Source organism: Dipodomys merriami, unplaced genomic scaffold, assembly GCF_024711535.1.
Source record: "Dipodomys merriami isolate MVZ:Mamm:240054 unplaced genomic scaffold, mDipMer1.0.p SCAF_84, whole genome shotgun sequence".
In the NCBI taxonomy this organism is placed as follows: domain Eukaryota; kingdom Metazoa; phylum Chordata; class Mammalia; order Rodentia; family Heteromyidae; genus Dipodomys; species Dipodomys merriami.
Window position 1 is genome coordinate 3,525,372 of NW_027206446.1, and position 23,232 is coordinate 3,548,603.

The 23,232-nt window shown below is 46.3% G+C and overlaps 1 protein-coding gene and 1 long non-coding RNA gene across 5 annotated transcripts in view; one reads left to right on the top strand and one right to left on the bottom strand.

Moving 5' to 3' along the window:
- The window catches only part of Kras (KRAS proto-oncogene, GTPase), a 41,739-nt gene extending 31,057 nt beyond the window's left edge, over positions 1-10,682 (bottom strand). For 3 of the 4 annotated variants that reach the window (XM_070011645.1, XM_070011647.1, XM_070011644.1), the window contains exons 1-2: positions 10,561-10,643; positions 6,064-6,185 (exon numbers count right to left, since the gene is read on the bottom strand). In XM_070011645.1, the coding sequence (XP_069867746.1) occupies positions 6,064-6,174 (111 nt within the window). In that variant the 5' untranslated portion in view covers positions 6,175-6,185; positions 10,561-10,643. Of the gene's footprint in view, positions 1-6,063; positions 6,186-10,560 lie in introns of all 4 variants that reach the window. The other variant, XM_070011646.1, reaches the window with a different exon arrangement.
- A 554-nt stretch (positions 10,683-11,236) lies between these two features.
- Positions 11,237-21,379, top strand: LOC138819972 (uncharacterized). The gene is made up of 4 exons (XR_011369711.1): positions 11,237-11,302; positions 16,259-16,402; positions 20,059-20,096; positions 20,889-21,379. It is a non-coding gene; the product is annotated as an uncharacterized lncRNA (long non-coding RNA).
- The last annotated feature ends 1,853 nt before the right edge of the window (positions 21,380-23,232 follow it).

A 23,232-nucleotide genomic window follows, 5' to 3' on the forward strand; every position in this document is an offset into this window, starting at 1 on the left:
CGTAGTTGAAACATCCATCCTTAACCCTCCCAAATAGTTTTCTTGTATCTTTTTGCCTGTCCTGAGGCTTGAACTCAGAGCCTGGGCACTGTCCCTGAGCTTCTTTTGCTCAAGGCTTAGCACTCTACCACTTGAGCCACAGCACCACTTCTGGCTTTTTCTGTGTCTGTGGTGCCCAGGGCCTCATACATGCTAGGCAAGCACTCTACTACTGAGCCACCTTCCCAGCCCCCCCCCCAATATTTTTCATTATTCATTCATATTAATTATTATATATTAAGACTACAATAATGTAACTCCTATTGACCTAGGCACTACAAGACACTAAAGAAAGAAATGCGATGCTCTCTCAAGGTATAAAGCATTGGATCCCTGAGTTAAAATAGCACTCCTCCAAACACCTCTAAGGTTAGGGCCTTCCTTAAGTAGAGCCAGGCTCTGCTGCTTGATGTGACTCTAGCCCCAGGAGAACCAGGCAAGGGCTGGGGCTAGAGAGGCCCTGAGTTCAAACCCCAGTCCTGGACATTAGAGGCACTGTTAAAACCACAATCTTAGGGGTCAGCAATCACAAAAACATTTTTGTTTTACTTACTTCCAGTTCTGTTTTGAAAGATTTACACTTATAAGAATCTAAGGTTGAACGCAGATGTTGTAAGTTTAAAAATCCAGTCCTAAGGAAATACTAAGTAAACACGTAACTGTTTGTGCTTATAGTGGGGCTTGAACTCGGGGCTTGGGTGCTGTCCCTGAGCTTTTTGAGCCACAGCCCCACTTCTGGCTTAACTGGCGTAAGCGTCTCGTGGACTTCCCTGCCAGATCTCAGCCCCCAGCTATGTATTCTTAAATTGACCTGGATAAAATGTCTGAGTTTTGTGTTCGTTTACTGTAAAACTGAGCTGTCCCGTGGCTAACCTGCAATGATCTAACAGCATATGAGGAGCCTCCTTCGGAGTTCACTGGTTTTGAGGCGATCCTTCCCAAATCCCTGGCAACCTACCACCAGGCTTTCGAGCATGACAAGGAGCTGCCGGGTGCATCAGGAGGCAGACATGGCCCCAGCAAGGTACCGCCTTCCTCCTCCCTCCTTCATCTACTCACCAGGGCCTACGCTGTCCACAGTGGTGTTTATATGAACCGTACCAAGTCAAACTGCTATTTCAAATTCTTAATAGCATCAATTACAGACTCTGAAGCAAAACGGATATATGCATCAGTGGACAGAACCACAACTACAGATCAAAATATTAAAGGATTACCCAAACCAAGGATTTCATTGTTATTTAGTAAAGAAGCAAACGGCCAGTAGAGGGCGCTCTCAGACAAGGCCAGGCTGCGTGGTCTGGAGACCGGCACTGACAAATGCAGGATCTTATTTTCAAGACAGGACATTTCAGTAGGGCCTTAGTAAGTAAACAGGTGAATGTACAAATGCTAATTAAGATAGTATTTGCAAAAGGTAGGCCTAAACTTGTTATACTTGAAAGCTAACATAAAATCTGCCTTAAAGGTGTGATTTGGACAATTTTAAAAAGATGCTTAAACACACATTATCTTGGTTTTACGCTCACAACTATTTACATTTGGACCTAAATAATTCTGAGGGGCCCAGGGCTGTGCTGTGATTGCCGGAATTCCAAGTGCTGACCTCTGCCCTCACAGGTGTCGGCCTCAGCCTTCCCTCCCAGAGTGACAACCCAAAAGTGTCCCCAGACATGGCCAGAAGTCACCCCCAGGGAGCCACGCCCTGTACACCCTGCCCTGGTAGCTATGGATACATTCATACATAAGATCAGAAAAGCAACACCACTTAGGCCAGTCTCGTTCTTCTCTATTATCAGCTAAATGCATTTTCTACCAGGAAAATGGACTTTTATCCTTAACACAGGGAAACAAAATAGAGAACTAGATAATACCCCATAGTTCAAAGCATTAAAATACGGGACAAATCAACCAGTGATGAACCCACTCTTTGGTCAGTTTCATCCAAGAGCATAATATCTGGGCTGAATCTGAACTGCCAAAATATCAACATACGCAGATGTCAAAGAATTAGAGTCTGGAAGTAGTTCTTGCTGCATTTATCTTATTGGTACATTACATGCAGTAGACACTTAACATACATTTACTAAATGATCAACTGCTATCTGTACAAAGTAATTTAAAAAAAAAAAAAGAACAAGAAATTTTTCTTCCACCTCATTCTGCCTTGGTACGAAGTATTTCAGGGGATACATACTGATATTAAGTGACCTCTACCCTCTAATCAAACTGTGATTACATATTATTTGTGGGGATTTCCTATGAGGGTTTGATCATCTTGCCCCAGTAACAAGGTCTTTCATGATTTCTTTCAATATTCTTTGATGGGCTTTGTGAAAAATAAAAATAAAATCTTCCAACACAGAAGTGACAGTAGGTGATCACAGACCTGGCTTCAATGTGAATGCACCCCATGTGCCATGCCTCTATTTTGGGATCATATCTCTGCTATAAAGATATAGCTCTAAAGCAAAAATTCAAATTCTGCTAAAGTTTCTTTTCTTGGTATATGAAAGATCAGTTTCTCATTTATCTATTCATTCATTCATTTTTGTGTCAGGGCTCGAACTCAGGGCCTGAGCGCAGTCCCCTGAGCTACTCTGCTCAAGGGCAGTGCTCTACCACTTGAGCCACAGCTCCACTTCACTGTCCTATTTTAAGAGTGATACAAGATACAGCGGAAACTCTACTTGTTTTCAGAAACCTTAAGTATGCTTATAGATGAGTCTTCATAGGTACGTCTGGACCTCTCTGAGACCCAGTTTTTATCCATAAAAGAAGCAATGATTACCCTTTCTTACCTGCCACAAGCAAACTGCTCTCAAATTCCAAATCATTAAAAATGAATAGTATTAATTCATGAATGCGGGCGGGGGAAAATGGGATAGATTTCCAGATTTGCAGAGTTTATACCATTTCTAATTTTCTCCCCAATCACATGAATCTGCAATCAAAACCTAATAGCGGCCAGGTGCCAGTGGCTCACAACTGTAATCCTAGCTACTGAGGTGGCTGAGATCTGAGGACGGAGGTTCAAAACCAGCCTGGAAAGGAAAGCCTATGAGACTCTTAGTTCCAACTTTCCACCAAAAAGTCAGAAGTGGGAGTGTGGCTCAAGTGATAGAGCCTTGACAGAAAAAGCTCAGGGCCAGCCCTCAGTCTGAGTTCACTAAGACTAAAAACAAAACAAAACAAAACAAAACCCCAAGCCGAACAGTTACAGTGAACTCTTTCATCCTCCTTTTTAGTTTTTACAGTTACATGGACTCAGCATTTTTACTCAAACAACGTCTCTTACATTTCTTACAAGTGACCTACACCAAGATCTTAACAGTTCCCTGACACACACTATTATGCGTGAGATAAGTGATCATCTCAGATCCCTTTCCCCAGGTAGCTGAGCTACGTGAAGGAATGTCCGTTTCAAAGTTCACAGTTTGTAACTAGTGTTTCCCAATGAAGTCTTCTCACTTGGCAAACATCACGTTCAGAGTAACAGGTTTAAGACCATAAATGGCTGAAGCTTATTTCAAGAAATGAATGAGTTCACCAATTTTGAGCACAAGGTTTATCTTTTTTCTTATTATTGTCTTTAAGTAGTTGTACAAAGGAGTTGTCACTGAACAAAACAGTTTATGAATACAGCAAGGTACTTTGGTCAATGGCATCCCTATGCAGTAAAGCGTTTTCTAACTAATTTTATCATATTCATGCACTGCTGCATTCTTAGGACATTTATGATCACTGGTGGGAAAGAGAAAAATAAGATGTCTCAGGCTTTCACAACATCTTTCAAATCTCAGGAAACGTTTTGCCTGCAATTTACAAAACTCCCTTTTCCATCTGAATTCAAAGAGGGCATGCCCAATAATCTTGGGTTAGGACTACAGATTGAAATGTATGAACTTCTTGCTCATCAATCAAGATAAAACGAAAACTGTAACAGCACAAATACACAAAGACCCAGGCAGCCACTTCAGGTAAGACAATTTCCTTCATGAAGGCAAACTCTGAAAGCTAGAAGTCAAACACAAGTCTCTACTCTAAGTCAAAGCTTGGCAAAAATGAGCATTATTTCACCATTTTTTGGTACTGTCAAAAGTATGTACTACTTTCTTATGAGGTTAGTACAATCAAACCTTAAAGTCTATCTCAATTATGGCCCAAATTCAGCCATGCCCTCAGAATCTACCTAAGCAATGTTTCTTCAAGACATTACCAACAGCCAGAGTGGTGGTTCACGCCTGTAATCCTAGCTACACAGGAGGCTGAGATCTGAGGATTGCGTTCCTTGATAGCCTGGGCAGAAAAGTCCATAAGACTTAACTCCAATTAAAAAAAAAAAAAGCAGGAAGTGGTGCTGTGGCTCAGTTGGTCGAGCACTACTCGGCTGAATAAAAGAAGCTCAGAGACAGCACTTAGGCCCTGAGTTCAAGACTGGGCAAAAAAAAACCCACAAAACATTACAAACCACAGTGGGCAAGAGGGCCTTTCGATGTGTTCTTTATCCCACTGTCTGACTCCAAGAAAGATCTAGGAAATTCTTCAGAAGGGATTTTTAAAAATTGATACATTTGAAAATGACTTAAAAGGGATTGAGATTGTTTAGCCTAAGGTTAAATATGTCTAAGGAAGAATCTACCTCAAAGTCAAGCTGATACAGTTAATACCAGAGGAACAAAAATAAATATAATATGAGTTAACAAGGGAAGCTACAGTACGCGGCCTTATATAAACTTTTTTTTTTTTCCTCCAGTCCTGGGGCTTGAACTCTGAGTCTGGGCGCCATCCCTGAGCTTTTGTGCTCAAGACTAGCACTCTACCACTTGATTCACAGCTCACTGGAAATAAGAGTCTCACAGACTTTGCTGCCCAGGCTGGCTTTGAACTTTGATTCCTCAGATCTCAGCCTCCCAAGTAGCTAGGATTGCAGATGTAAACCACTGCTGCCCGGCTTCTTGCAGGTTTTTGAGATTAGGTTAATCCGTATGCAATGAGCTTGGTTAATACAAGCGGTCTGCCGCCACCAGCAAACACAACTATCCTGGCTGATGTCTCCCAGGCTGCTTTCTAACAATAAGTAGTTGGTCTTTATTTTGCCAAGTTTTCATAAAACTTGTCTAAGTCTGAAAGTAATTCGGAAAAGCTTACTAAATCAAATTGTACTAAATTTAACAATCTTGCTGGGGGTGTGATTCAGTGGAATCTCACCAGCCTGAAAAAAAAAAAATCACAGAAAGGTCCTAAGTTCCAATCCTCATACTGCCAAAGAAAAAAACAAATAATACATGGGCACTCCTGGCTCATACCTATAATCCTGGCTACTCAGGAAGCTGAGTCCTGAGGATCAGGGTGCAATGTCAACCCGGGCAGGAAATTCCATGACAGTCTACCTTCAATTAACTAGCAAAACGCTGGATTACAGGTGAGGTTCAAGTGGGAGAGCACCAGTCAAAAGCAAACAAGTTGAGCAAGAGCTCAAGGCCCTGAGCTCAAACTCTTGACCCACACAACAACAACAAAAAAAAAACCCTCAACCATCAGATGACTGTATTTTAGCAATCCACTTCAATCAATCAAACCTCTACGTGTCACATCAAATTGCTGAGAAGCACATAAACACAAAGCTATATTCAGGAGGATGACGTTCAGGTACAGACAGAATACACAGGCACATTCTCACCCTTTCAAAAAAACCCTGCAAGCCACTTTCAATCAAAATGCACAGGGAGCACCATGAGAATAGGCCGCAGAAAAAAAGGGGGCTCCCATATCTACATTTGCACCTCTCTTTAGTTATTTGAAACCAAAGGACATTTCAGTCATCAGGTCACTCCCTTTCCAGTTAAGGACACACAGAAGTAATCGGAGAAACCTCTTTCTTTCCTCTTCTTTGTTTTTGGTACCCAGGATGGTCCTGGACCTGTGAGGCGGCATGGAGATTCTTTCCTCTTCTTTGTTTTTGGTACCCAGGATGGTCCTGGACCTGTGAGGCAGGATGGAGTACGTTAAATCACGCGTTACCTCTATAGTCGGGTCATATTCGTCCACAAAGTGATTCTGAATTAGCTGAATCGTCAAGGCGCTCTTGCCTACGCCACCAGCTCCAACTACCACAAGTTTATATTCAGTCATTTTCAGCAGACCTTATAACAGAAAAAACAATGGAACCGTGAGTCAATGAGTACGTGCCACACGCAGGGTTAATACTCTACCAAAGAACTGTACGCATGCTTTTTTGTTCCTTGGGTGCTGGTTATGGATCTTAAACTCGGGGCCTGGGCGCTGTCTCTCAACTTCTTCAGTTGAGGCCAGCACTCTACCACTTGAGCCACAATGGAACTTCCCATTTTTTTTCTAAGTTGTTTGTTGGAGTTGAGTCTCATTGTCTTTCCTGCCTTGGCTGGCTGCAAATGGTGACCCTCAGATCTCAGCCTCCAGAGTAAATAGAATTACAGGTGTGAGCCACCAGTGCCAGCCTTTTATCATGAACTCACCTTGAAATGAAAAAGTACAAGGTAATTCTGAAATTGACTTACAGCAATAAGCTGCGCTTCAGTTACAAAATCCCCCATGGATATTTATGAGAAATGCATACAGAATAACTGGTGATTGTTTTTGCTTCTGTGCCTAGTCTTTCAGGGGGCTTGAACTCAGGGCCTGGGCGCTTATCCCTGAGCTTTTATCCTCAACACTAGTGCCTGAGCCACAGCTCCATTCTCATATTTTTGGTAGTTAACTGGACATAGGAGTTTTGTGGACTTTGCTCCCCAGGGTGGCTTCAAACCGCAATCCTCAGATCTCAGCCTCCTGAGTAGCTGGGATTACAGGCATGAGTCCACTAGCGCCCAGCCTCTAATAAGACTTTTTGATCTAGAAAGTATTTGTGGCAAAAAAAAAAAAAAAAAAAAGGTTAAAAGGGGAGGAGGGGGAGTGTTCAGAGAAGTTTGGATTATTCAAACTAGCTGATCGGATCATCATCCATCAATATACAATCCTACATTAGTACAAGAAAAATATCTAACAGCTGTCCACACAACTGCAAAAATGGAATAGGTGGAAGTCAACACAACTTTAAAGATATAATAAATGCAAATCGACATACACAATTTTCAGTGAGAAAAAAAAAAAACTTCTGAAGACGCAAGTGGATCTTTCTCAACGATTCGTGGGACTCTGACCAACCCCCCAGCGTGCTAATCTCCCAAATGGAATACATATGGACAATCTAGACACTGGCCCATCTCAGGATTGGAAAAACAGTGGACAGTGTTTGGTCAGCTACTGAAAACACTTTGAAATGAGTATGTCCAATTTTGTGTCTCTTCCCATGGAACGTATCATTGCAAATACGGGACAAAATGCAGGGAGACGTCACAAGGATATGAATGTGTACGCGTGGTACATAAATGCTGGACCCACGGAGTTTCCTAGGGACTGAAGAGTTATTCAAACAGGCACCAGGATGTTTTTTAAAAGTCATTTGTCTCACCAACATGCTAAGCATCTCCCTTTTCCGTACCCCTCCGCCTTGCCCACAAAGAGCACTGTACAGCCCAGCTTCTGCTCTATTCTGGCCCACCTTCACACTAGCTGCTGTGTGGGCAGGGCTGAGAACTACCACAAGCCTATCTTGCCCTACATATTATTCTAAAAGAAGGCCACAGCAGGGGCTGGGAAGGTGGCTCAGTGGTAGAGTGCTCACCTAGCATGCAGGAAGCCCTGGGTTCGATTCCTCAGCACCACAGACACAGAAAAAGCCAGAAGTGGCACTGTGGCTCAAGTGGTAGAGCGCTAGCCTTGAGCTTAAAGCTCAGGGACAGCACCCAGGCCCTGAGTTCAAATCCCAGGATTGGCCAAAAAAAAAAGGCCACAGTAGCCTGGGGCCAGTGGCTCATACCTGTAATCCTGGCTCCTCAGGAGGCTGAGATCTGAGGACTGCAGTTTGAAACCAGCCCAGGCAGGAAAATCCATGAGACTCATCTCTACCAAGTTCAAGTGACAGAGCACTAGCCTTGAACAAAAGCAGCTCAGGGACAGGATCAAGGCCCCAGGAGCGACAAAAAGAAAGGAAGGAAAGAAGGCCCAGGCAAATGGGATAGCAAGGAAGGCAAGCCAAGGAGTTTCCCTTTGCTATCTCCTTCTAGATGGCAAAGAAGGGGGATTCGAAATTATTTTCACGGTAATACTGAGTTGCTCTTGCGCTCACAAAAACTAGAGGCTGAATACACAGCTGCAGCTAGGCGATTACATATGTCCTGTGTTCAAGAACAGGGACATGAGACAGATTGGCTGAAGTGTGAATCAATGCTACTTTTTTTTTTTTGATTTTGCTTTTAGACAAGTTGTTTTTCATTTTTTAAAAAATTATTCCTGCTACCAAATCAGGCATGATCTTCCTAGTTCTAAGTTGACAGAATTTTGAAATTGTTTTCCTACTATGGTAAATAGTTAAGTCTCCAAGCAAAGGATTTCAAGTCCTTCCATAATTTTTAAATATAAAGCAAAGACTAGAAAAGTTTGCTAATTTAGGATAGAGGAAAGACTACATATTAGTTGTGTATGTATTCTAATAAGACACACACATCTTGGTCTATGTGCCTATACTGTGTGGTGTTAACTGGAAGAAAAAGAAACCCTGAATCAGGTTTTTGTTTGTTTTTTAACCAAGTAATATTTCAATTCACAGGGATGAACAGGGCTCCAGAGTCTCATTCAGGTAGATTATGAGCCACAAAGTGTCTCTTCACCCCAAGTTATACAAGTGAGGAGATGTAACTGGCATTCACTCCCACCAAGTTAATATGAAGACAAACTATTGCCTCTTATTTGCCTTGAAGCTAAATTATGATCTACCATCTCTTAAAGCCCAGCCTTGGATGGGTAGCGACACAGTACCCAGTGGTTCCCAGCTCAGACACAGAAATGTGCTGTCAGTTTTGAAGCCCAGTCACCGAAGAGGGAAAGCAAGGTTGTTATATGGCACAATATGGTTACATTCTGAGATGACTCTTGCAAATAAGACTTTTCTCTTCCCCTTGACAAATGTCTTGTTAGATCCTTTTTCCCGGTGATGTTACAAGCACAGCATCTTACACTGTGTGACACAAAACACCTTATTATTTTTTTGTCTTTTTAACTCCAGGCTTTGCTGGCTTAGAACTTCCATAGGCCTAGGTATTTCCTTGCTGGTGCCATCGGGCATGAACTAACTTTTAGAAGGGACCAGCGGCTAGGGATGCAGGTAAAACAGGAAGAAGGGCGCATCCAGCGCTAGGCACTGTTTCAGCTTGGGCTATGTGAACACTCAAATAATCCAGGAAAAGGCCCAGCTTCTGCTCCTTCCTTTTTATTTATTTATTTTTCCCTCCTGGTGTTGGGCTTGAACTGGAAACAAACAAAGCACATTTTCTTCAGGGGTTAACGTCCCCGCCCATCGTCCCCCCCCCACCCCACCCATCCATCCATCCTGTGCTCGTCTGGAGGTTTGAACTCAGGGCCCGAGAGGCTTCCTTCAGGGATGGTGCTCTCCCACTCGAGCCATGCCTCCACGGACCGGCTGTCCACGGCTCGATGCCTCCCAGACGTTCTTGCCTGGAGGTGTACTCGAACCCCCTGATTCCACCCCCCCCCAGCTCTCAGCCTCCCTGGGGAGCTAAGGGTCCCAGCACCCGGCTTGGGGGTGGAGGATGAACTTTTTCCTTCTCACGGCTGTGGCCTTCACCATCACCGTCACCATCATCATCATCATCATCATCATCATCATCATCATCATCATCATCACCATCATCATCACCACCACCACCATCATCATCACCATCACCATCACCACCACCACCATCACCATCACCATCACCATCATCACCATCATCATCACCATCACCATCACCATCATCACCATCACCGCCATCATCATCACCATCATCACCATCACCGCCATCATCATCACCATCATCACCATCACCATCACCATCATCACCATCACCATCATCACCATCATCATCACCATCACCGCCATCATCATCACCATCACCATCATCATCATCACCATCATCACCATCACCGCCATCATCATCACCACCATCATCATCATCATCGCCATCACCTCCCTCACCTCCTCCTTTGTGGCCACCGCAATGTCACAGCCCGGGGGAGGGGAGCGGCTGGGGGAGGGGGAGGGCGCCCCCCCACCCCAGACAATGACCTGCGGGGGGGAGGGGACCCCCGCCCCCCCCACTTCCTGGGACCCGAGCCCCCCTCCCCCGGGGGACCCGCAGCCCGAGTCCGGAGGGGGGGTTGGGGGGGTGGGGGGGTCCGGGGTCCGCCCTCCCCCTCCCTCCCCCTCCCCCCCCCCCCGGGACGGCGGCCGGGCCCGGCGGGGCGGGGCGCGGGGCGGAGGGCGGAGGTGCGGGGCCAGGAAGCGGCCTCGCCCGGCCCCGCCGCCCGGCCCCGCCGCCCGGCCCGGCCCGGCCCGGCCCCGCGCCCAGGCCCCGCGCCCGCCCGCCCGGCCGCCCGCCGCACCTGGAGCCGCCGGGCCTCGGGCCTCCGGCCGGCCGCCTCCCCAGGGCCCGCGCCGCCAAGCTCGCTCCCGCTTCCGAAAGGGCGCGGCGGGAGCCCGGACTCCCCGCTCGCCTCCGCCGCCGCCGCCGCCGCCGCCGCCTCCGCCGCCGCCGCCGCCGCCTCGCCTCGCCGAGCTCCGAGCGCACCGATGAGCGCCTGCAGGCCCGCCGGCCGCGCCGAGCACAGCGACCGACGCGCTCGGCGCTCGACGCCGCCTCAGACGCGCGCCCGGCAGGGAGCGGCGGAGGGCGGGGCGGGGAGAGCCGAGGGCGGGCAGCGCGGGCGACGCCGCGGAGTGGGCGGGGCAAGGGGAGGGGGCGGGGCCTGAGGACGCGGACGGCGGAGCCTGGAGGGCGGGCAAGTGCGGAGGGGGCGGAGCCGACGCCAAGGACAGGCGGGGGGAGAGAGAGGGAGAGGGGGCGGTGCCGGAAGAGAAAGGTAGCGGGGAGGAGAAGGGGGCGTGGCTTGGATGGCAGGCTGTGCGGCCGAGAGGGAGGGGCGGGCCTGAGGCGGCGGGGGGGGGGGGGGGGAAGCGGAAGTGCGCGGAGGGGCGGGGCCTGCGGGAGGCGCGCGCCCGCGGCTCGCCGGCCGCCCTGCCGCCGTGCGCCGCTGGGCCCCGCGGTGACACCGCGGCGTAGGTACCGTGAGGTCGGACGGGAAGTGTGCAGGGCCGCTCGTGAGAGGCGGGCTGTGACGGTGGAAGGTAAGCAGCCGCAGGCCTGCGAGCGCTGAGGGACGCGGGCCCCTCAGCCAGCTGCCCGGATGAAGGCCGCGTCCGAGGCCCGCGGGTCACAGCCAGCTGCCCGGATGAAGGCCGCGTCCGAGGCCCGCAGGTCACAGACAGCCCGGGCAGGAAGGTCCCCGAGACTCCCAAGGAGAGGGAAGCGGGTCTGGGACAGGCGGGAGAGAAGCCAGCCGTGAGCACAGAAGCCCGGGACGGCGCCCAGGCCCTGCGTCCCAGCTCCTGGACTGACACGCGAGCACACCACAGACACAGCACATGCACAAACAGCAGACACACACACAGACACAGCAGACACACACAGACACAGCGCAGACACACACAGACACAGCACATGCACACACAGCAGACACAAACACAGACACACTGCAGACACACGCACACACACATACAGAGCAGACGCACACACAGCAGACACACACATACAGCACACGCACAAACAGCAGACACGCACACGTACAGCACACGCACAAACAGACACAGCAGGCACACACGCACACATAAGACACAGCAGACAAACACGCGCGCACACACACAGCAGACACACAGAGCAGGCACACACACAGCAGACACGCACACAGAGCAGACATGCACACTCACAGCAGGCACACAAAACAGACACGCACACACAGCAGACACACATGCACACAGAGCAGACACGCACAGAGCAGACATACAGCAGACACACAGAGTAGACACACAGCTGACACACACGCACACACACATGCACACGCACACACACACACAGAGCAGACACAGTCACTGGACCCTGCGAGGATGGCAGTCAGCTAAGGAAAGCCTTATGAAACTTCTCACACCTTCACAGTCCAGCCTTCTCCCTGCCACCCTGTCTCTCCTGGCACCAGGTAGGAGGCAGAAGAGACAGATGACAGACAAGGAGGAGAAAGGAATTGGCCTGGTTGATGCCAAGTATTTGCTAAATGCTGCCCACATACCATTTAATCATCATAACAGCCGGAGGAGTTGAGTGATATTTTTTTTACATGATTTTGCAGATGAAGTAATCTAGAGAGATTAAAAAATTGAGCCAAAGCCGGGCACTGGTGGCTCACGCCTGTCATCCCAGCTACTCAGGAGGCTGAGATCTGAGGATCTCCGTTCAAAGCCAGCCCAGGCAGGAAAGTCTGTGAGACTCTTACCTCCAGTAAACCACTCAGAAAACTGGAAGTGGCACTGTGGCTCAAGTGGTAGAGCACCAGCTGTGAGCTGAAGAGCACCCAGGCCCAGAGTTCAAGCCCCATGACCAACAACAACAACAAAAAATTAGCCAGGTGTTGGTGTGGTTCATGCCTGTAATCCTAGCTATTCAAGAGACAGAAATCTAAAGTTTGCATTTCAAAGCCAGCTTGGGCAGAAAAATCCATGAGACTCATCTCCAATGAACCACCACAAATTAGCCAGAAAGGGAGCAGTGACTCAGTTGCTTCTGAACAACTCCATAGCCACCACTCCACTTAACATAAAAGCAAAGTCCTTCTCAAAATCCTGCATAACATCTTAGAATGTATGGTCCTCCCTTCCTCTGCCTTTGAGCTGTTTCTCCCTCCCAGGCTTTCAGATAGGCACGCTGGTCCCTGGTGTTGTTTGAAAATGCTAGCTGGTAGCTCACGCCTATCATCCTAGCTACTCAGGAGGCTGAGACCTGAGGATCAAGGTTCAAAGCCAGCCCAGACAGGAAAGTCTGTGAGACTCTTCTATCCAATAAACTACTCAGAAAAAGCCAGAAATGGTGCTGTGGTTCAAGTGGTAGAGTGCTAGCCTTGAGCAAAAGAAACTCAGGGACCGTGCCCAGGCCCTGACTTCAAGCCCCAGAATTGGAAGAAAGACAAAGAGTGGGGGGGGGGGGGGGGGGAAGAAAGGAAGGAAGTTGGTTAAGAAAGGAAGAAGGAAGAAAAAGAAAGAAAGAGCGTGCTATAGTCTGGCACTGGTAGCTCCTGCCTGTAATCCCAACCAGTCAGAACAATTCCAGTCAGCCAAGAAGGGAAAGTCCTTGAGACGCTTGTCTCCAATTACCAGCAAAAAGCTGGAAGTGGAGCTGTGGCCATAGTAGTAGAGTACCAGTCTTCTGCAAAAAAATAAAATAAAAGAAGCATAAAGCCCTGAGTTCAGTACAAGTACACACACACACACACACAGAAAAAGAAAATCCCAGGTTCGGTGCTTGAGCAGAAACAGAATTTGTCCCCCCTCTGGCACCATTTAAGTCTTTGTTCAAACATGTTTTATGTCTGTTTTGGTTTTGTGCTGGTCGTGGGTCTTAAACTGGGGGCCTAGCACTCTTAGCTTTCTCACACAAGGCTAGTGCTGTACTGTTTAAGCCACACCTCCATATCCAGTTTTTGCTGGTTAATTAAAGAGTCTCTATGGTTTATCTTTCCAGGCTGTCTTCGAACCTTGATCCTTGATCCTCAGATCTGAGCCTCCTGAGTCACTGCCACCTGGCTCAATGTTTCTCTCTCTCTCTCTCTCTCTCTCTCTCTCTCTCTCTCTCTCTCTCTCTCTCTCTCTCTCTCTCTCTCTCTTTCTTTCTGTCAGTTGTCAGTTGTGGGTCTTGAACTCAGGGCCTGAGCACTGTCCCTGAGCTTTCTGCTCAAGGCAAGTACTCCACCACTTTAAGCCATAGCACCACTTCCAGTTTTATGATGGTTCATTGGAGATAAGAGTCTCATGCCCAGGTTGGCTTTGAAGTACAGTCCTTATATTTCATCCTCTTGAGTAGCTAGGATTACAGGCATGAGCCACTGGTGCCCAGGTCCTTTTTTGAAAATAAGGTCTTCCTTATTTATGTCTTTATAGCCAGTCCTGTGGCTTGAACCCAGAGCCTGGATGCTGTTCCTAAGCTCTTCAGCTCAAGTCTAGCGCTCTGCCACTTGAGCCACAGTGCTTTTTCTGTATATGTGGTACTGAGGAATCGAACCCAGGGCTTCATGTATGCTAGGCAAGCACTCTACCACTGAGCTACATGCCTAGCCCAAAGGTCATTTTAAATACAGTTTCCAAATACTAATTCCCTTCCTGCTTTACTAAAAACTAAAGAACACTTGCCACCCGCAAATGTATGAACTTAATTTGTGTTCTGATCTCTCTCTCTCATTCTACCAAATTGTAACCCTTGAGGAGCAGGGGTTTTTGTGTACTTTGCTACTAAATTTCTAGGGCTAACACTGAAATGCCTGACCTAAATAAGACACTCCATCATATGGTGGCTTGCTGAATGACAGCATCTCTGCACCCTCTGACCCCTGAGCCTAGATCTTTATTTAGAGTGTTCTAATCCTCCTGTCTGTTTGGGTCATCTTGTAAAATCAGCTTTTAAACTGACCCAGCTCACTGATAAATCACTTCTTACGGAATTTAGAAAAGTGTCTGGTAGTGGGCAGGTTTTGTTAAATGAATAAACATCCATTTATTTAAAGATTACTTTGTGGTCACTATATTTTTTTATTTTTAGAGGAGACATCCATTTTTTAATGATAACGTACTTTGATAACCTCTAGAAATCCTCTGTTTTGTACACACCTGCTGCTCTATTCTGTTCAGATGCCATGCCTGGTCTCTGGACTTCTGACCTCCTGTTTATACCTTCCAGATAGCTGGGATGTCCAGGCATATGCTATGATGCCCAGCCCACTGGTTAAGATAGGATCACACAACCATGTGCCCTGGCTGGCCTAGCTAAGATGATAGGGAAGAGCCACAGAGCCCAGCTCTTCCTAAATAACTCTGTGTGTGTGTGTGTGTGTGTGTGTGTGTGTGTGTGTATGTGTGTGTGTGTGTGCGCGCGCGCGTGCACATGAGTGCCACTCCGGGCCTTGAACTCTGTCCCTGGGCGCTGTTCCTGAGAGAGCCCAGCTCTTCCTAAATAACTCTGTGTGTGTGTGTGTGTGTGTGTGTGTGTGTGTGTGTGTGTGTATGTGTGTGTGTGCGCGCGTGCACATGAGTGCCACTCCGGGCCTTGAACTCTGTCCCTGGGCACTGTTCCTGAGCTTTTTTGCTCAATGCTGGCCTTCCACCACTTGAGTCATAGCTCTACTTCCAGATTTTTTTGTTTGTTTTTTTTTTTTGCCAATCCTAAGGCTTGAACTCAGGGCCTGGGCACTGTCCCTGAGCTCTTCAGCTTAGGGGAACGCTGTACCACTTGAGCCACAGCACCACTTCCTGCTTTTTGGTGGTTCACTGGAGATCAGAGTCTCACAGACTTTTCTGCCCAGCCTGGCTTTGAAACATGATCCTCAGATCTCAGCCTCCCAAGTAGCTGGGATTATAGGTGTGAGCCACCGGAACCTAGCTCTCTTTCTTTCTCTCATTCTCTGTCTTTTTCACCTCCTTGCCTACCTTTCCTCTAACGTTTTTCTTTTTCTGTTTTTTTCTTTCTCCCTCTTTTCTTTCCTTTCTTCCTTGCAACTATCTCTTTTCCTCCTTCCCTCCCTTCCTCCCTTTTTTCCTCTCCTCTTTCTTCCCTGTCTCTCATTTTCTTCTCTTTCTCTTCCTTCCTTCCTTCCTTTCTTTTATCTCTTTTCCTCCTTCCCTCCCTCCCACCCTTTTTTCCTCTCCTTTTTCTTCCCTGTCTCATTTTCTTTTTTCCCTTCCTTCCTTCCTTCCTTCCTTCCTTCCTTCCTTCCTTCCTTCTTTCTTTTCTTTGTTCTTTCATTCTTTCTATTTTGTCAGTTGTGGGGCTTGAACTCTGGGTCTGGACACTGTCCCTCAGCTGGTTCATTGGTGATGAGTCTCATGAACTTTCCTTCCCAGGCTGGCCTCAAACTGTGATCCTCAGATCTCAGCCTCCTAAGTAGCTGGGATTACAGGCGTGAGCCATCAGTTCCCAGCAAGCTACTTTTTTTTTTTTAAGAAGCAACTTTTATTCCAGAACCCTCTTCTCTGTGTCTGTTCCCACAGGACCTGTCACCGTTGCTCACCCTAGAGGTTTTGCAATGTATGTCTTCTTTGACTAGAAATTCGGTTGTGCAAGACCTGAGGTTTGCTTCTGTTTCTGCTCACTGTGGATTTTCCAGCGAACAAATTTGCTAACTGAGAAAACAGGTAAAGATATTCTAGGGCTGGGAAGGTGGCTCAGGGGTAGAGCGCTTGCCTTGCATGCATGAGGCCCTGGGTTTGATTTCTCAGCATCACATAAGCAGAAAAAGCCGGAAGTGGCGCTGTGACTCAAGTGGTAGAACGCTAGCCTTGAGCTGAAGAGCTGAGGGACAGCGCCCAGGCCCAGACTTCCAGCCTATGACCAACCAAAAAAAAAAAAAAAAATTTCAAAGATATTCTAAAATGCACTGAGTAAAAATGCAGTCAACCAAGAAAACAGGTATAATAAATATGTTTCTGGGGGGAAAAATCGCCCCAAAACAAGCAAGGGTAAGAGAATTGTCCATTTGTCCATTTCTCCTGGTATCAGAATGTGATGTCCCTTGTATTTTTCATTTTTGTATTTTGTTTTTAAAAGTTAATGGCCAGACTGGGCTGTGATGGCTCATGTGGTAATCCTAGCTACTCAGGAGGCTGAGATCCAAGGAACTACGTTCAAAGCCAGCCTGAGCAGAAAAGTCTGTGAGACTCTTGTCTCCAGTGAACCACCAGAAAGCCAGAAGTGGTGCTCAAGAGTAAAGCCACAAGCCTTGAGTGAAAAAGCTCAAGGACAGCACCCAGGCCCTGAGTTCAAGCCCCAGGACACACACACACACACACACACACACACACACACACACACACACAGCCCACTTGTCATAAGTGATTGTAGGGGCAGAGGAGCACCAGTAAGACTAGTGAAATCATTGACAGGATACGTACCTTTTTTTTTTGGTCGGTCTAGGCTTGAACTCTGGGCCTGGGCGCTGTCCCTCAGCTCTTCAGCTCAAGGCCAGCCCTCTACCACCTGAGCCACAGCACCTCTATTTTCACAAGATTCCCTCTCTTATTTTCATTCTAGCCTTAAAAATGTCACGACATAATATTTTAGAAATAGGACACCCAAATTACTGTTGTTAGAGATAGTGAATGTGGTAAAATACAATTTCCTTCTTAGCTCCTTTTTTTTTTTTTTTTTTTTTTTTTTTTGCTTATTTTTTTGTGCCAGCTCTGGGACTGGAACTCAGGGCCTGAGCACTGTCCCTGAGCTTTTTTTTTTTTTTTTTTTTTTGCTCAAAGCTGGTGCTCTTCTACTTGAGTCACAGCGCCATTTCATTCATTAGAGAAAAGAGTCTTTCCTGCCTAGGCTGACTTCAAACCACAATCCTCAGATCTCAGCCTCCTGAGTGGCTGGGATGACAGGCGTGAGCATTGGTACCTGGCTCAAGCTCTTTTTCTCATTCATTCTGCCAATCTATGGCTGGTGTTAAAATGTCGGTCCTAAGAAACTTGCTGCTAAGCATGTCACACTCCTGTGTGTTTTTGGTGGTAGGAGGGGACTATTTTAGGTATAAGGAACAGGCACCCCCAAGCCACTCCCTGGTGTACTGTGAAGCTTGTGGCTCACGTCTGTAATCCTATTCAGGAGGCTGAGATCTGAGGCTCACCATTTGAAGCTAGCCCAGGCAGGAAACTCCATGAGACTCTAATCACCAGTGAATCACACACATAAAAAAAAGCCAGAAGTGGCGCTGTGACTCAAGTGGTAGAGCACCAGCCTTGAGCAAAAGAGCTCAGGGATGGCGCCCAGGCCCTGAGTTCAAACCCCATGACCAACAACAAAACAAAACAGAGAAACAAGAAAGGGCCCAGCACTCAAAGGACTTTTGCCTGGACATGGCAGACACTCTGGCCTCAGGAGTTCAGCTGGACATTCAGCTGCTCAGACTCCATTGCCTCTCCTCCTCCTCCTCCCCCTGCCCCCCTTCCCTCCTCCCCTGCTCTTCCTCCTGTCCTTCCTCCTGCCCTCCTCCCCCTTCTCTTCTCCTCCTTTACCTCTTCTTCCTCCTCCTCTTCCTCCCTTTCCTCATTTTCTTCCTCCTCTCTCTCTTCCTCCTCTCTCCCCCTCCTCCCGCTACCCTCCTCCCTCTGCCCTTCCTCCTGCCCTCCTTCACTGAGTTGTGAGTTTATACTTCTCAAGATTTCATTATTTCCCTTTGTCATGCATATTTTTGATATGTGCATAATTTTTATAATGATTTTTTTCCTGGAAAATGCCAAGAAAGATTAATGCATAAAAATGTTTATGTAAAAATCTCATTTCACTTTCAAATTACTTATCTAATGTGAATGCTTTCACTGCAGAAGAAAAATGATTTATTTTTTGCCTGATTACCTCACTGCAGAAGAGAAATATCAAATCATTTTGACAGTTTGAAATTCTTTTTATTAGAAACATTACTCCTGAGTTGAATGATGTGCTACATGCACAATAAGAAAATGTTTACAGAAATGTCACTAACCCAAGTTTAAACTTGAATAATGCTAAAGCATTTAAAAAACTAAATAGATTTTGGGCTGAGTGCTGGTGATCACACCTATAATCCTGGCTACTCAGGAGGCTGAGATCGGAGGATCGTGGTTCAAACCCAGCCTGGGCAGGAAAGTCCATGAGACTCTTATCACCAATGAACCAGAAAATAAAACCAAAAAACCAGAAGTGGTGCTGTGGCTCAACTGGTAGAGTCTAGCCTTGAGTAGAAAAGCTCAGGGACAGCACCCAGGCTCTGAGTTCCAGCCCCAGGAACAGCACCAAAAAGAAAGGGGGGGGGTGAGGCAGAAAGGAAGGAAGGAAGGGAGGGAGGAAAGGAAGAAAGGGAGGGAGGAAAGGAAGAGAGGGAGGGAGGGAGGGCTGACTTTCTACTGGCAATAAAAATCAGAATAAATTCTTCAAGATGTCTCCTTATTCCTGTGTATGACCTTCGTTTCCACCTCTTGAATCCACTTGAGAAAGGTTGCATACTAGATCCATATTAAACATCTTGTTACCTAGGAAATTAAGTTTTTGTAACACAGTGCTTCAGAATTACACAATTTATACACGCACACACACAAACACACCTGCTTTGGCTTTTACTCAAACTTGCATTCTGCTCCACATTTTCTTCCCATTATGAGAATGGTAATAATCCAAACGGCCTTGTATTTAAAAAATCACTCACATCACCTGGTTGTCAATCATTTGCAGATTAAGCAAGATCACTCCTTTGCCTCAAGTAGAATCATCAGCTAGAGAGCATTAGAAGAATCCCAGTGTTGTCAGGTGCTGGTGGCTCACGCCTGTAATCCCAAATACTCAGGAAGTATGAGATTTGAGGAGAGCAGTTCAAAGCCAGCCAGGACAGGAAAGTCAGTGAGACTTACCTTCAAAAAGCCAGAAGTTGAGCTGTGTCTAAAGTGGCAGAGCACTAGCAGTGAGCAAAAAGGCTCAGAGGCAACACCTAGGCCCTGAATTCAAGCCCCAGTGCTGGCACACACACACACACACACACACATTGAAAATTCAAACAATTGTGACTTGGACTTGAGAGTTAGCTGACAGGTTTTGCTTTGGCTTGTAGGAGCTCAACGAAAACGACTAAGAGTGTAAATGTTCCAATTAGTGGTGTGCTAATTCATTTCTTTAGGGATTCAAAGAACAGAGAAATGACCATACAATTCCGTGAAGCCAGGTTCATTTAAAAGATAGGACATAAATCCAGAAAAGAGTGGTACCTATACACAATGGAATTTTACACAGCCATTAGAAAGAATAATTAACCATAAGTAAATGTCATTTGCAGGGAAGTGGATGGACCTAGAACAAATCACGTTAAGCCAGGTAAGTCAAGTTCAGAGACACAAACGGTGCATGTTGTCTCATGTACAGAAGCTAGATGTAAAATACCCAGGACATGGTGCATGACGCAGGACTGTAGACAGACACACAGACAACAGGAGGGCGCTCTTAGGAGAGAAATACAAAGGTGCAAGGCCTGTGTGCCTCTGATCATTGAAAATAATATTTACCCAAACGAACTGCACAAAATGGAGACCAGAGGCCTTATGTTCATTATGTCTTATTTGCTCATTTATCTGTGTTTGGAAGGGGGAGCGGGCACAGAACTGGACAGAGGGTGAACAAATGAAGCCGTGGTCCTCACCAGACAACGTGGAAAATGAACTGTGTGATTTGTGGGTGGGCACAGGAGGGGAAAACGGGGAGAGAGGGAAGGAAGGGAGGGACATTGTTCTAAAAGAAATGGACTCATGGACTGCGAAGGTGGCTCAGTGGTAGAGCGCTCGCCTAGCATGCATGAAGCCCTGGGTTCAGTTCCCCAGTACCACATGCACAGAAAAAGCCAGAAGTGGCGCTGTGGCTCAAATGGTAAAACACACACACACCAGAAGAAAACTAGATAAAGACCCCTGGCTTTGGCGCATACGTGAGTCAGCTCAAGCCACTGAGCCACCACAGATCAAAAGCTCTTGGCCTCCACTTCCTTCACCCTGTTTAACTTTCCAGTCCTTGCTGCTGCCGGCCTCCCCGCCTTCTCTGGGCCTCTCCGCCCTGCTGACTCAGGGCTTCCGTTTCCCCTCTCCCTTCTCTCCACTTCTGCGTGTGCCTCCCTAGAGCTTCCCGTTGAAACTCTGAAGACAAGGAAGAGCCCTCTCCTGGTGCCAGGCTCCAGCACGGCCCTGCAGCGCTGACTCATTGGAGAGCCACGTAGCAAAGACAACAGCAACCACCTGGTAGCAGCCCTGTGGGGAGCCGCCTGGCCTGCTGGGCAGTGTTCTCACTGCTGGTGCACCTATGGCTGGATGAAGGGGAACCAAGGGCCTCCTGTGCCGCAGGGAGGAAAGCAGTGAAATGTATGCCTCGTCCAGCGGGGACACAAGAATCAGTAAGAGGGAAAGAAAGAGGAAACTAGTCGTCTTCAGCTGTGCAAACTAAGCGAAGGCCAGTGTTTCTAGAAGGTGAACTCTGTCTTCATCATTATTGTCATCAGCCCCCAAGTGATCAACACCGTCAATCAATTCACCTTGATTAATAACAGCTTAAGCATGGTGAAAGTGGTTTGTTAAATACCCTTGGCAGGAGAGAGGAGTTTGCACTATGCTAAATAGGTGGCATTATATGCTAATATATACTATATGTCATGCACAGTGTATTATACACATATATAATGTATATAACACAATATGCAATATATATGTATATAGTCCATATACTATATATGGTATATGTTACTATACATAATATATAGTGCACTATTGTACTCTTTAGAATATACTATCTATGCTACATATAGTGTGTATAGTAATATATATTGTATATAGTATATAGTATGCATACTAATGTAGTTTATATAGCATTATATATGGCATATATAGTATTAGTATATACTGTATAGTATAATATGTAGTACTATATATAGTATATAGGTTGTATATACTACATTATGATATACAATATAGTATATAATATATATTACTATATGTACTATATAACATACTGTATATTACTATATAGTGTATCTATAGAATATAGTATATATACACTATATGTAGTGTATCTGCTATCTGTAGTATATACTGTTTTATGTTATATACAATACATATATAGTATATATAATATATTACTGTATAGTAATAGTATATATTATATATGCCATATATGTATATAATATGTATATAATGCATTATATAAACTATTCGATAATATAGGTAGTATATGGATATTGCATACACACTACATAGTATATACAGCATTGTATGCAATATGTTATATATGAGGATGGAAATTAGCAAAACAGTAACAATGTACTATGACAGAATGCAGCAATTTCCAAACTGAGAATGTTACTATCCAGTAAAAGGCAAAAACAAGAAGAGCAGTAAAACAGCAAAGCCAGCTATGTAACTAGAATGTCTAGAGGTTGTTTAAAAAATAAAATAAAAAGGTATGGCCAGGCGCCAGTAGCTCACGCCTGTCATCCCAGCTACTCAGGAGGCTGAGATCTGAGGATCACGGTTCAAAGCCAGCCTGGGCAGGAAACTACTGTGAGACTCTTATCTCCAGTAAACCACTCAGCAAACCAGAAGTGGTGCTATGGCTCAAGCGGTAGAGCGTTAACCTGGAGCTGAAGAGCTGAGGGACAGCGCCCAGGCCCAGAGTTCAAGCCCTATGACTGACCAAAAAAAAAAAAATGTATACCTATATTGTATGTGCATAGGAGCTTTTGCTGTAGGAAAAAAATTCTATATTCCAATAAGAAAAAACAGTTCCTTGAAATATATGATCCCTTTCAGCTTTTTTCTTGTTCTGTCAGAATGAGGAAGTGAAATGCTTTCTTTTGCTAGTCTTTGTTTTACAGTGAGCACAATGGTAGCTTTTTTGTAGGTTTGATTTGTGGCTGGACATAAGGCAGAGTAGAGGAGGAGCTGTGTGGTAGGTGAGTTATTTATATTAAAAAATTAAATGTTTTAAGATTCTTAAAAACAGTACTCTGGAAATATCTTTTTTTTTTTGTCAGTCATGGGGCTTGAACTCTGGGCCTGGGCGCTGTCCCTCAGCTCTTCAGCTCAAGGCAGGTGCTCTACCACTTGAGCCACAGTGCCACTTCTGGTTTTCTGGTGGTTTATTAGAGATCAGAGTCTCACAGACTTTCCTGCCCAGGCTGGCTTTGAACCTCCATCCTCAGATCTCAGCCTCCTGAGTATCTAGGATGACAGGCATGAGCTATTGACACCCTGCTAAAATCCAGTATGAGTTAAACTCACAGTATATTTCAGTCTAGTCACTTTTTTGTTGTTGTTGGTCGTGGGTCTTGAACTCAGGGCCTGGGCACTGTCCCTGAGCTCTTCAGCTCAAGTCTCTCACTCATCACTTTGAGTCACAGCTCTGCTTCCGGTTTTCTGGTGGTTCATTAGAGATAAGAGGCTCACACACTTGCCTGCCAGGGCTGGCTTTGAAC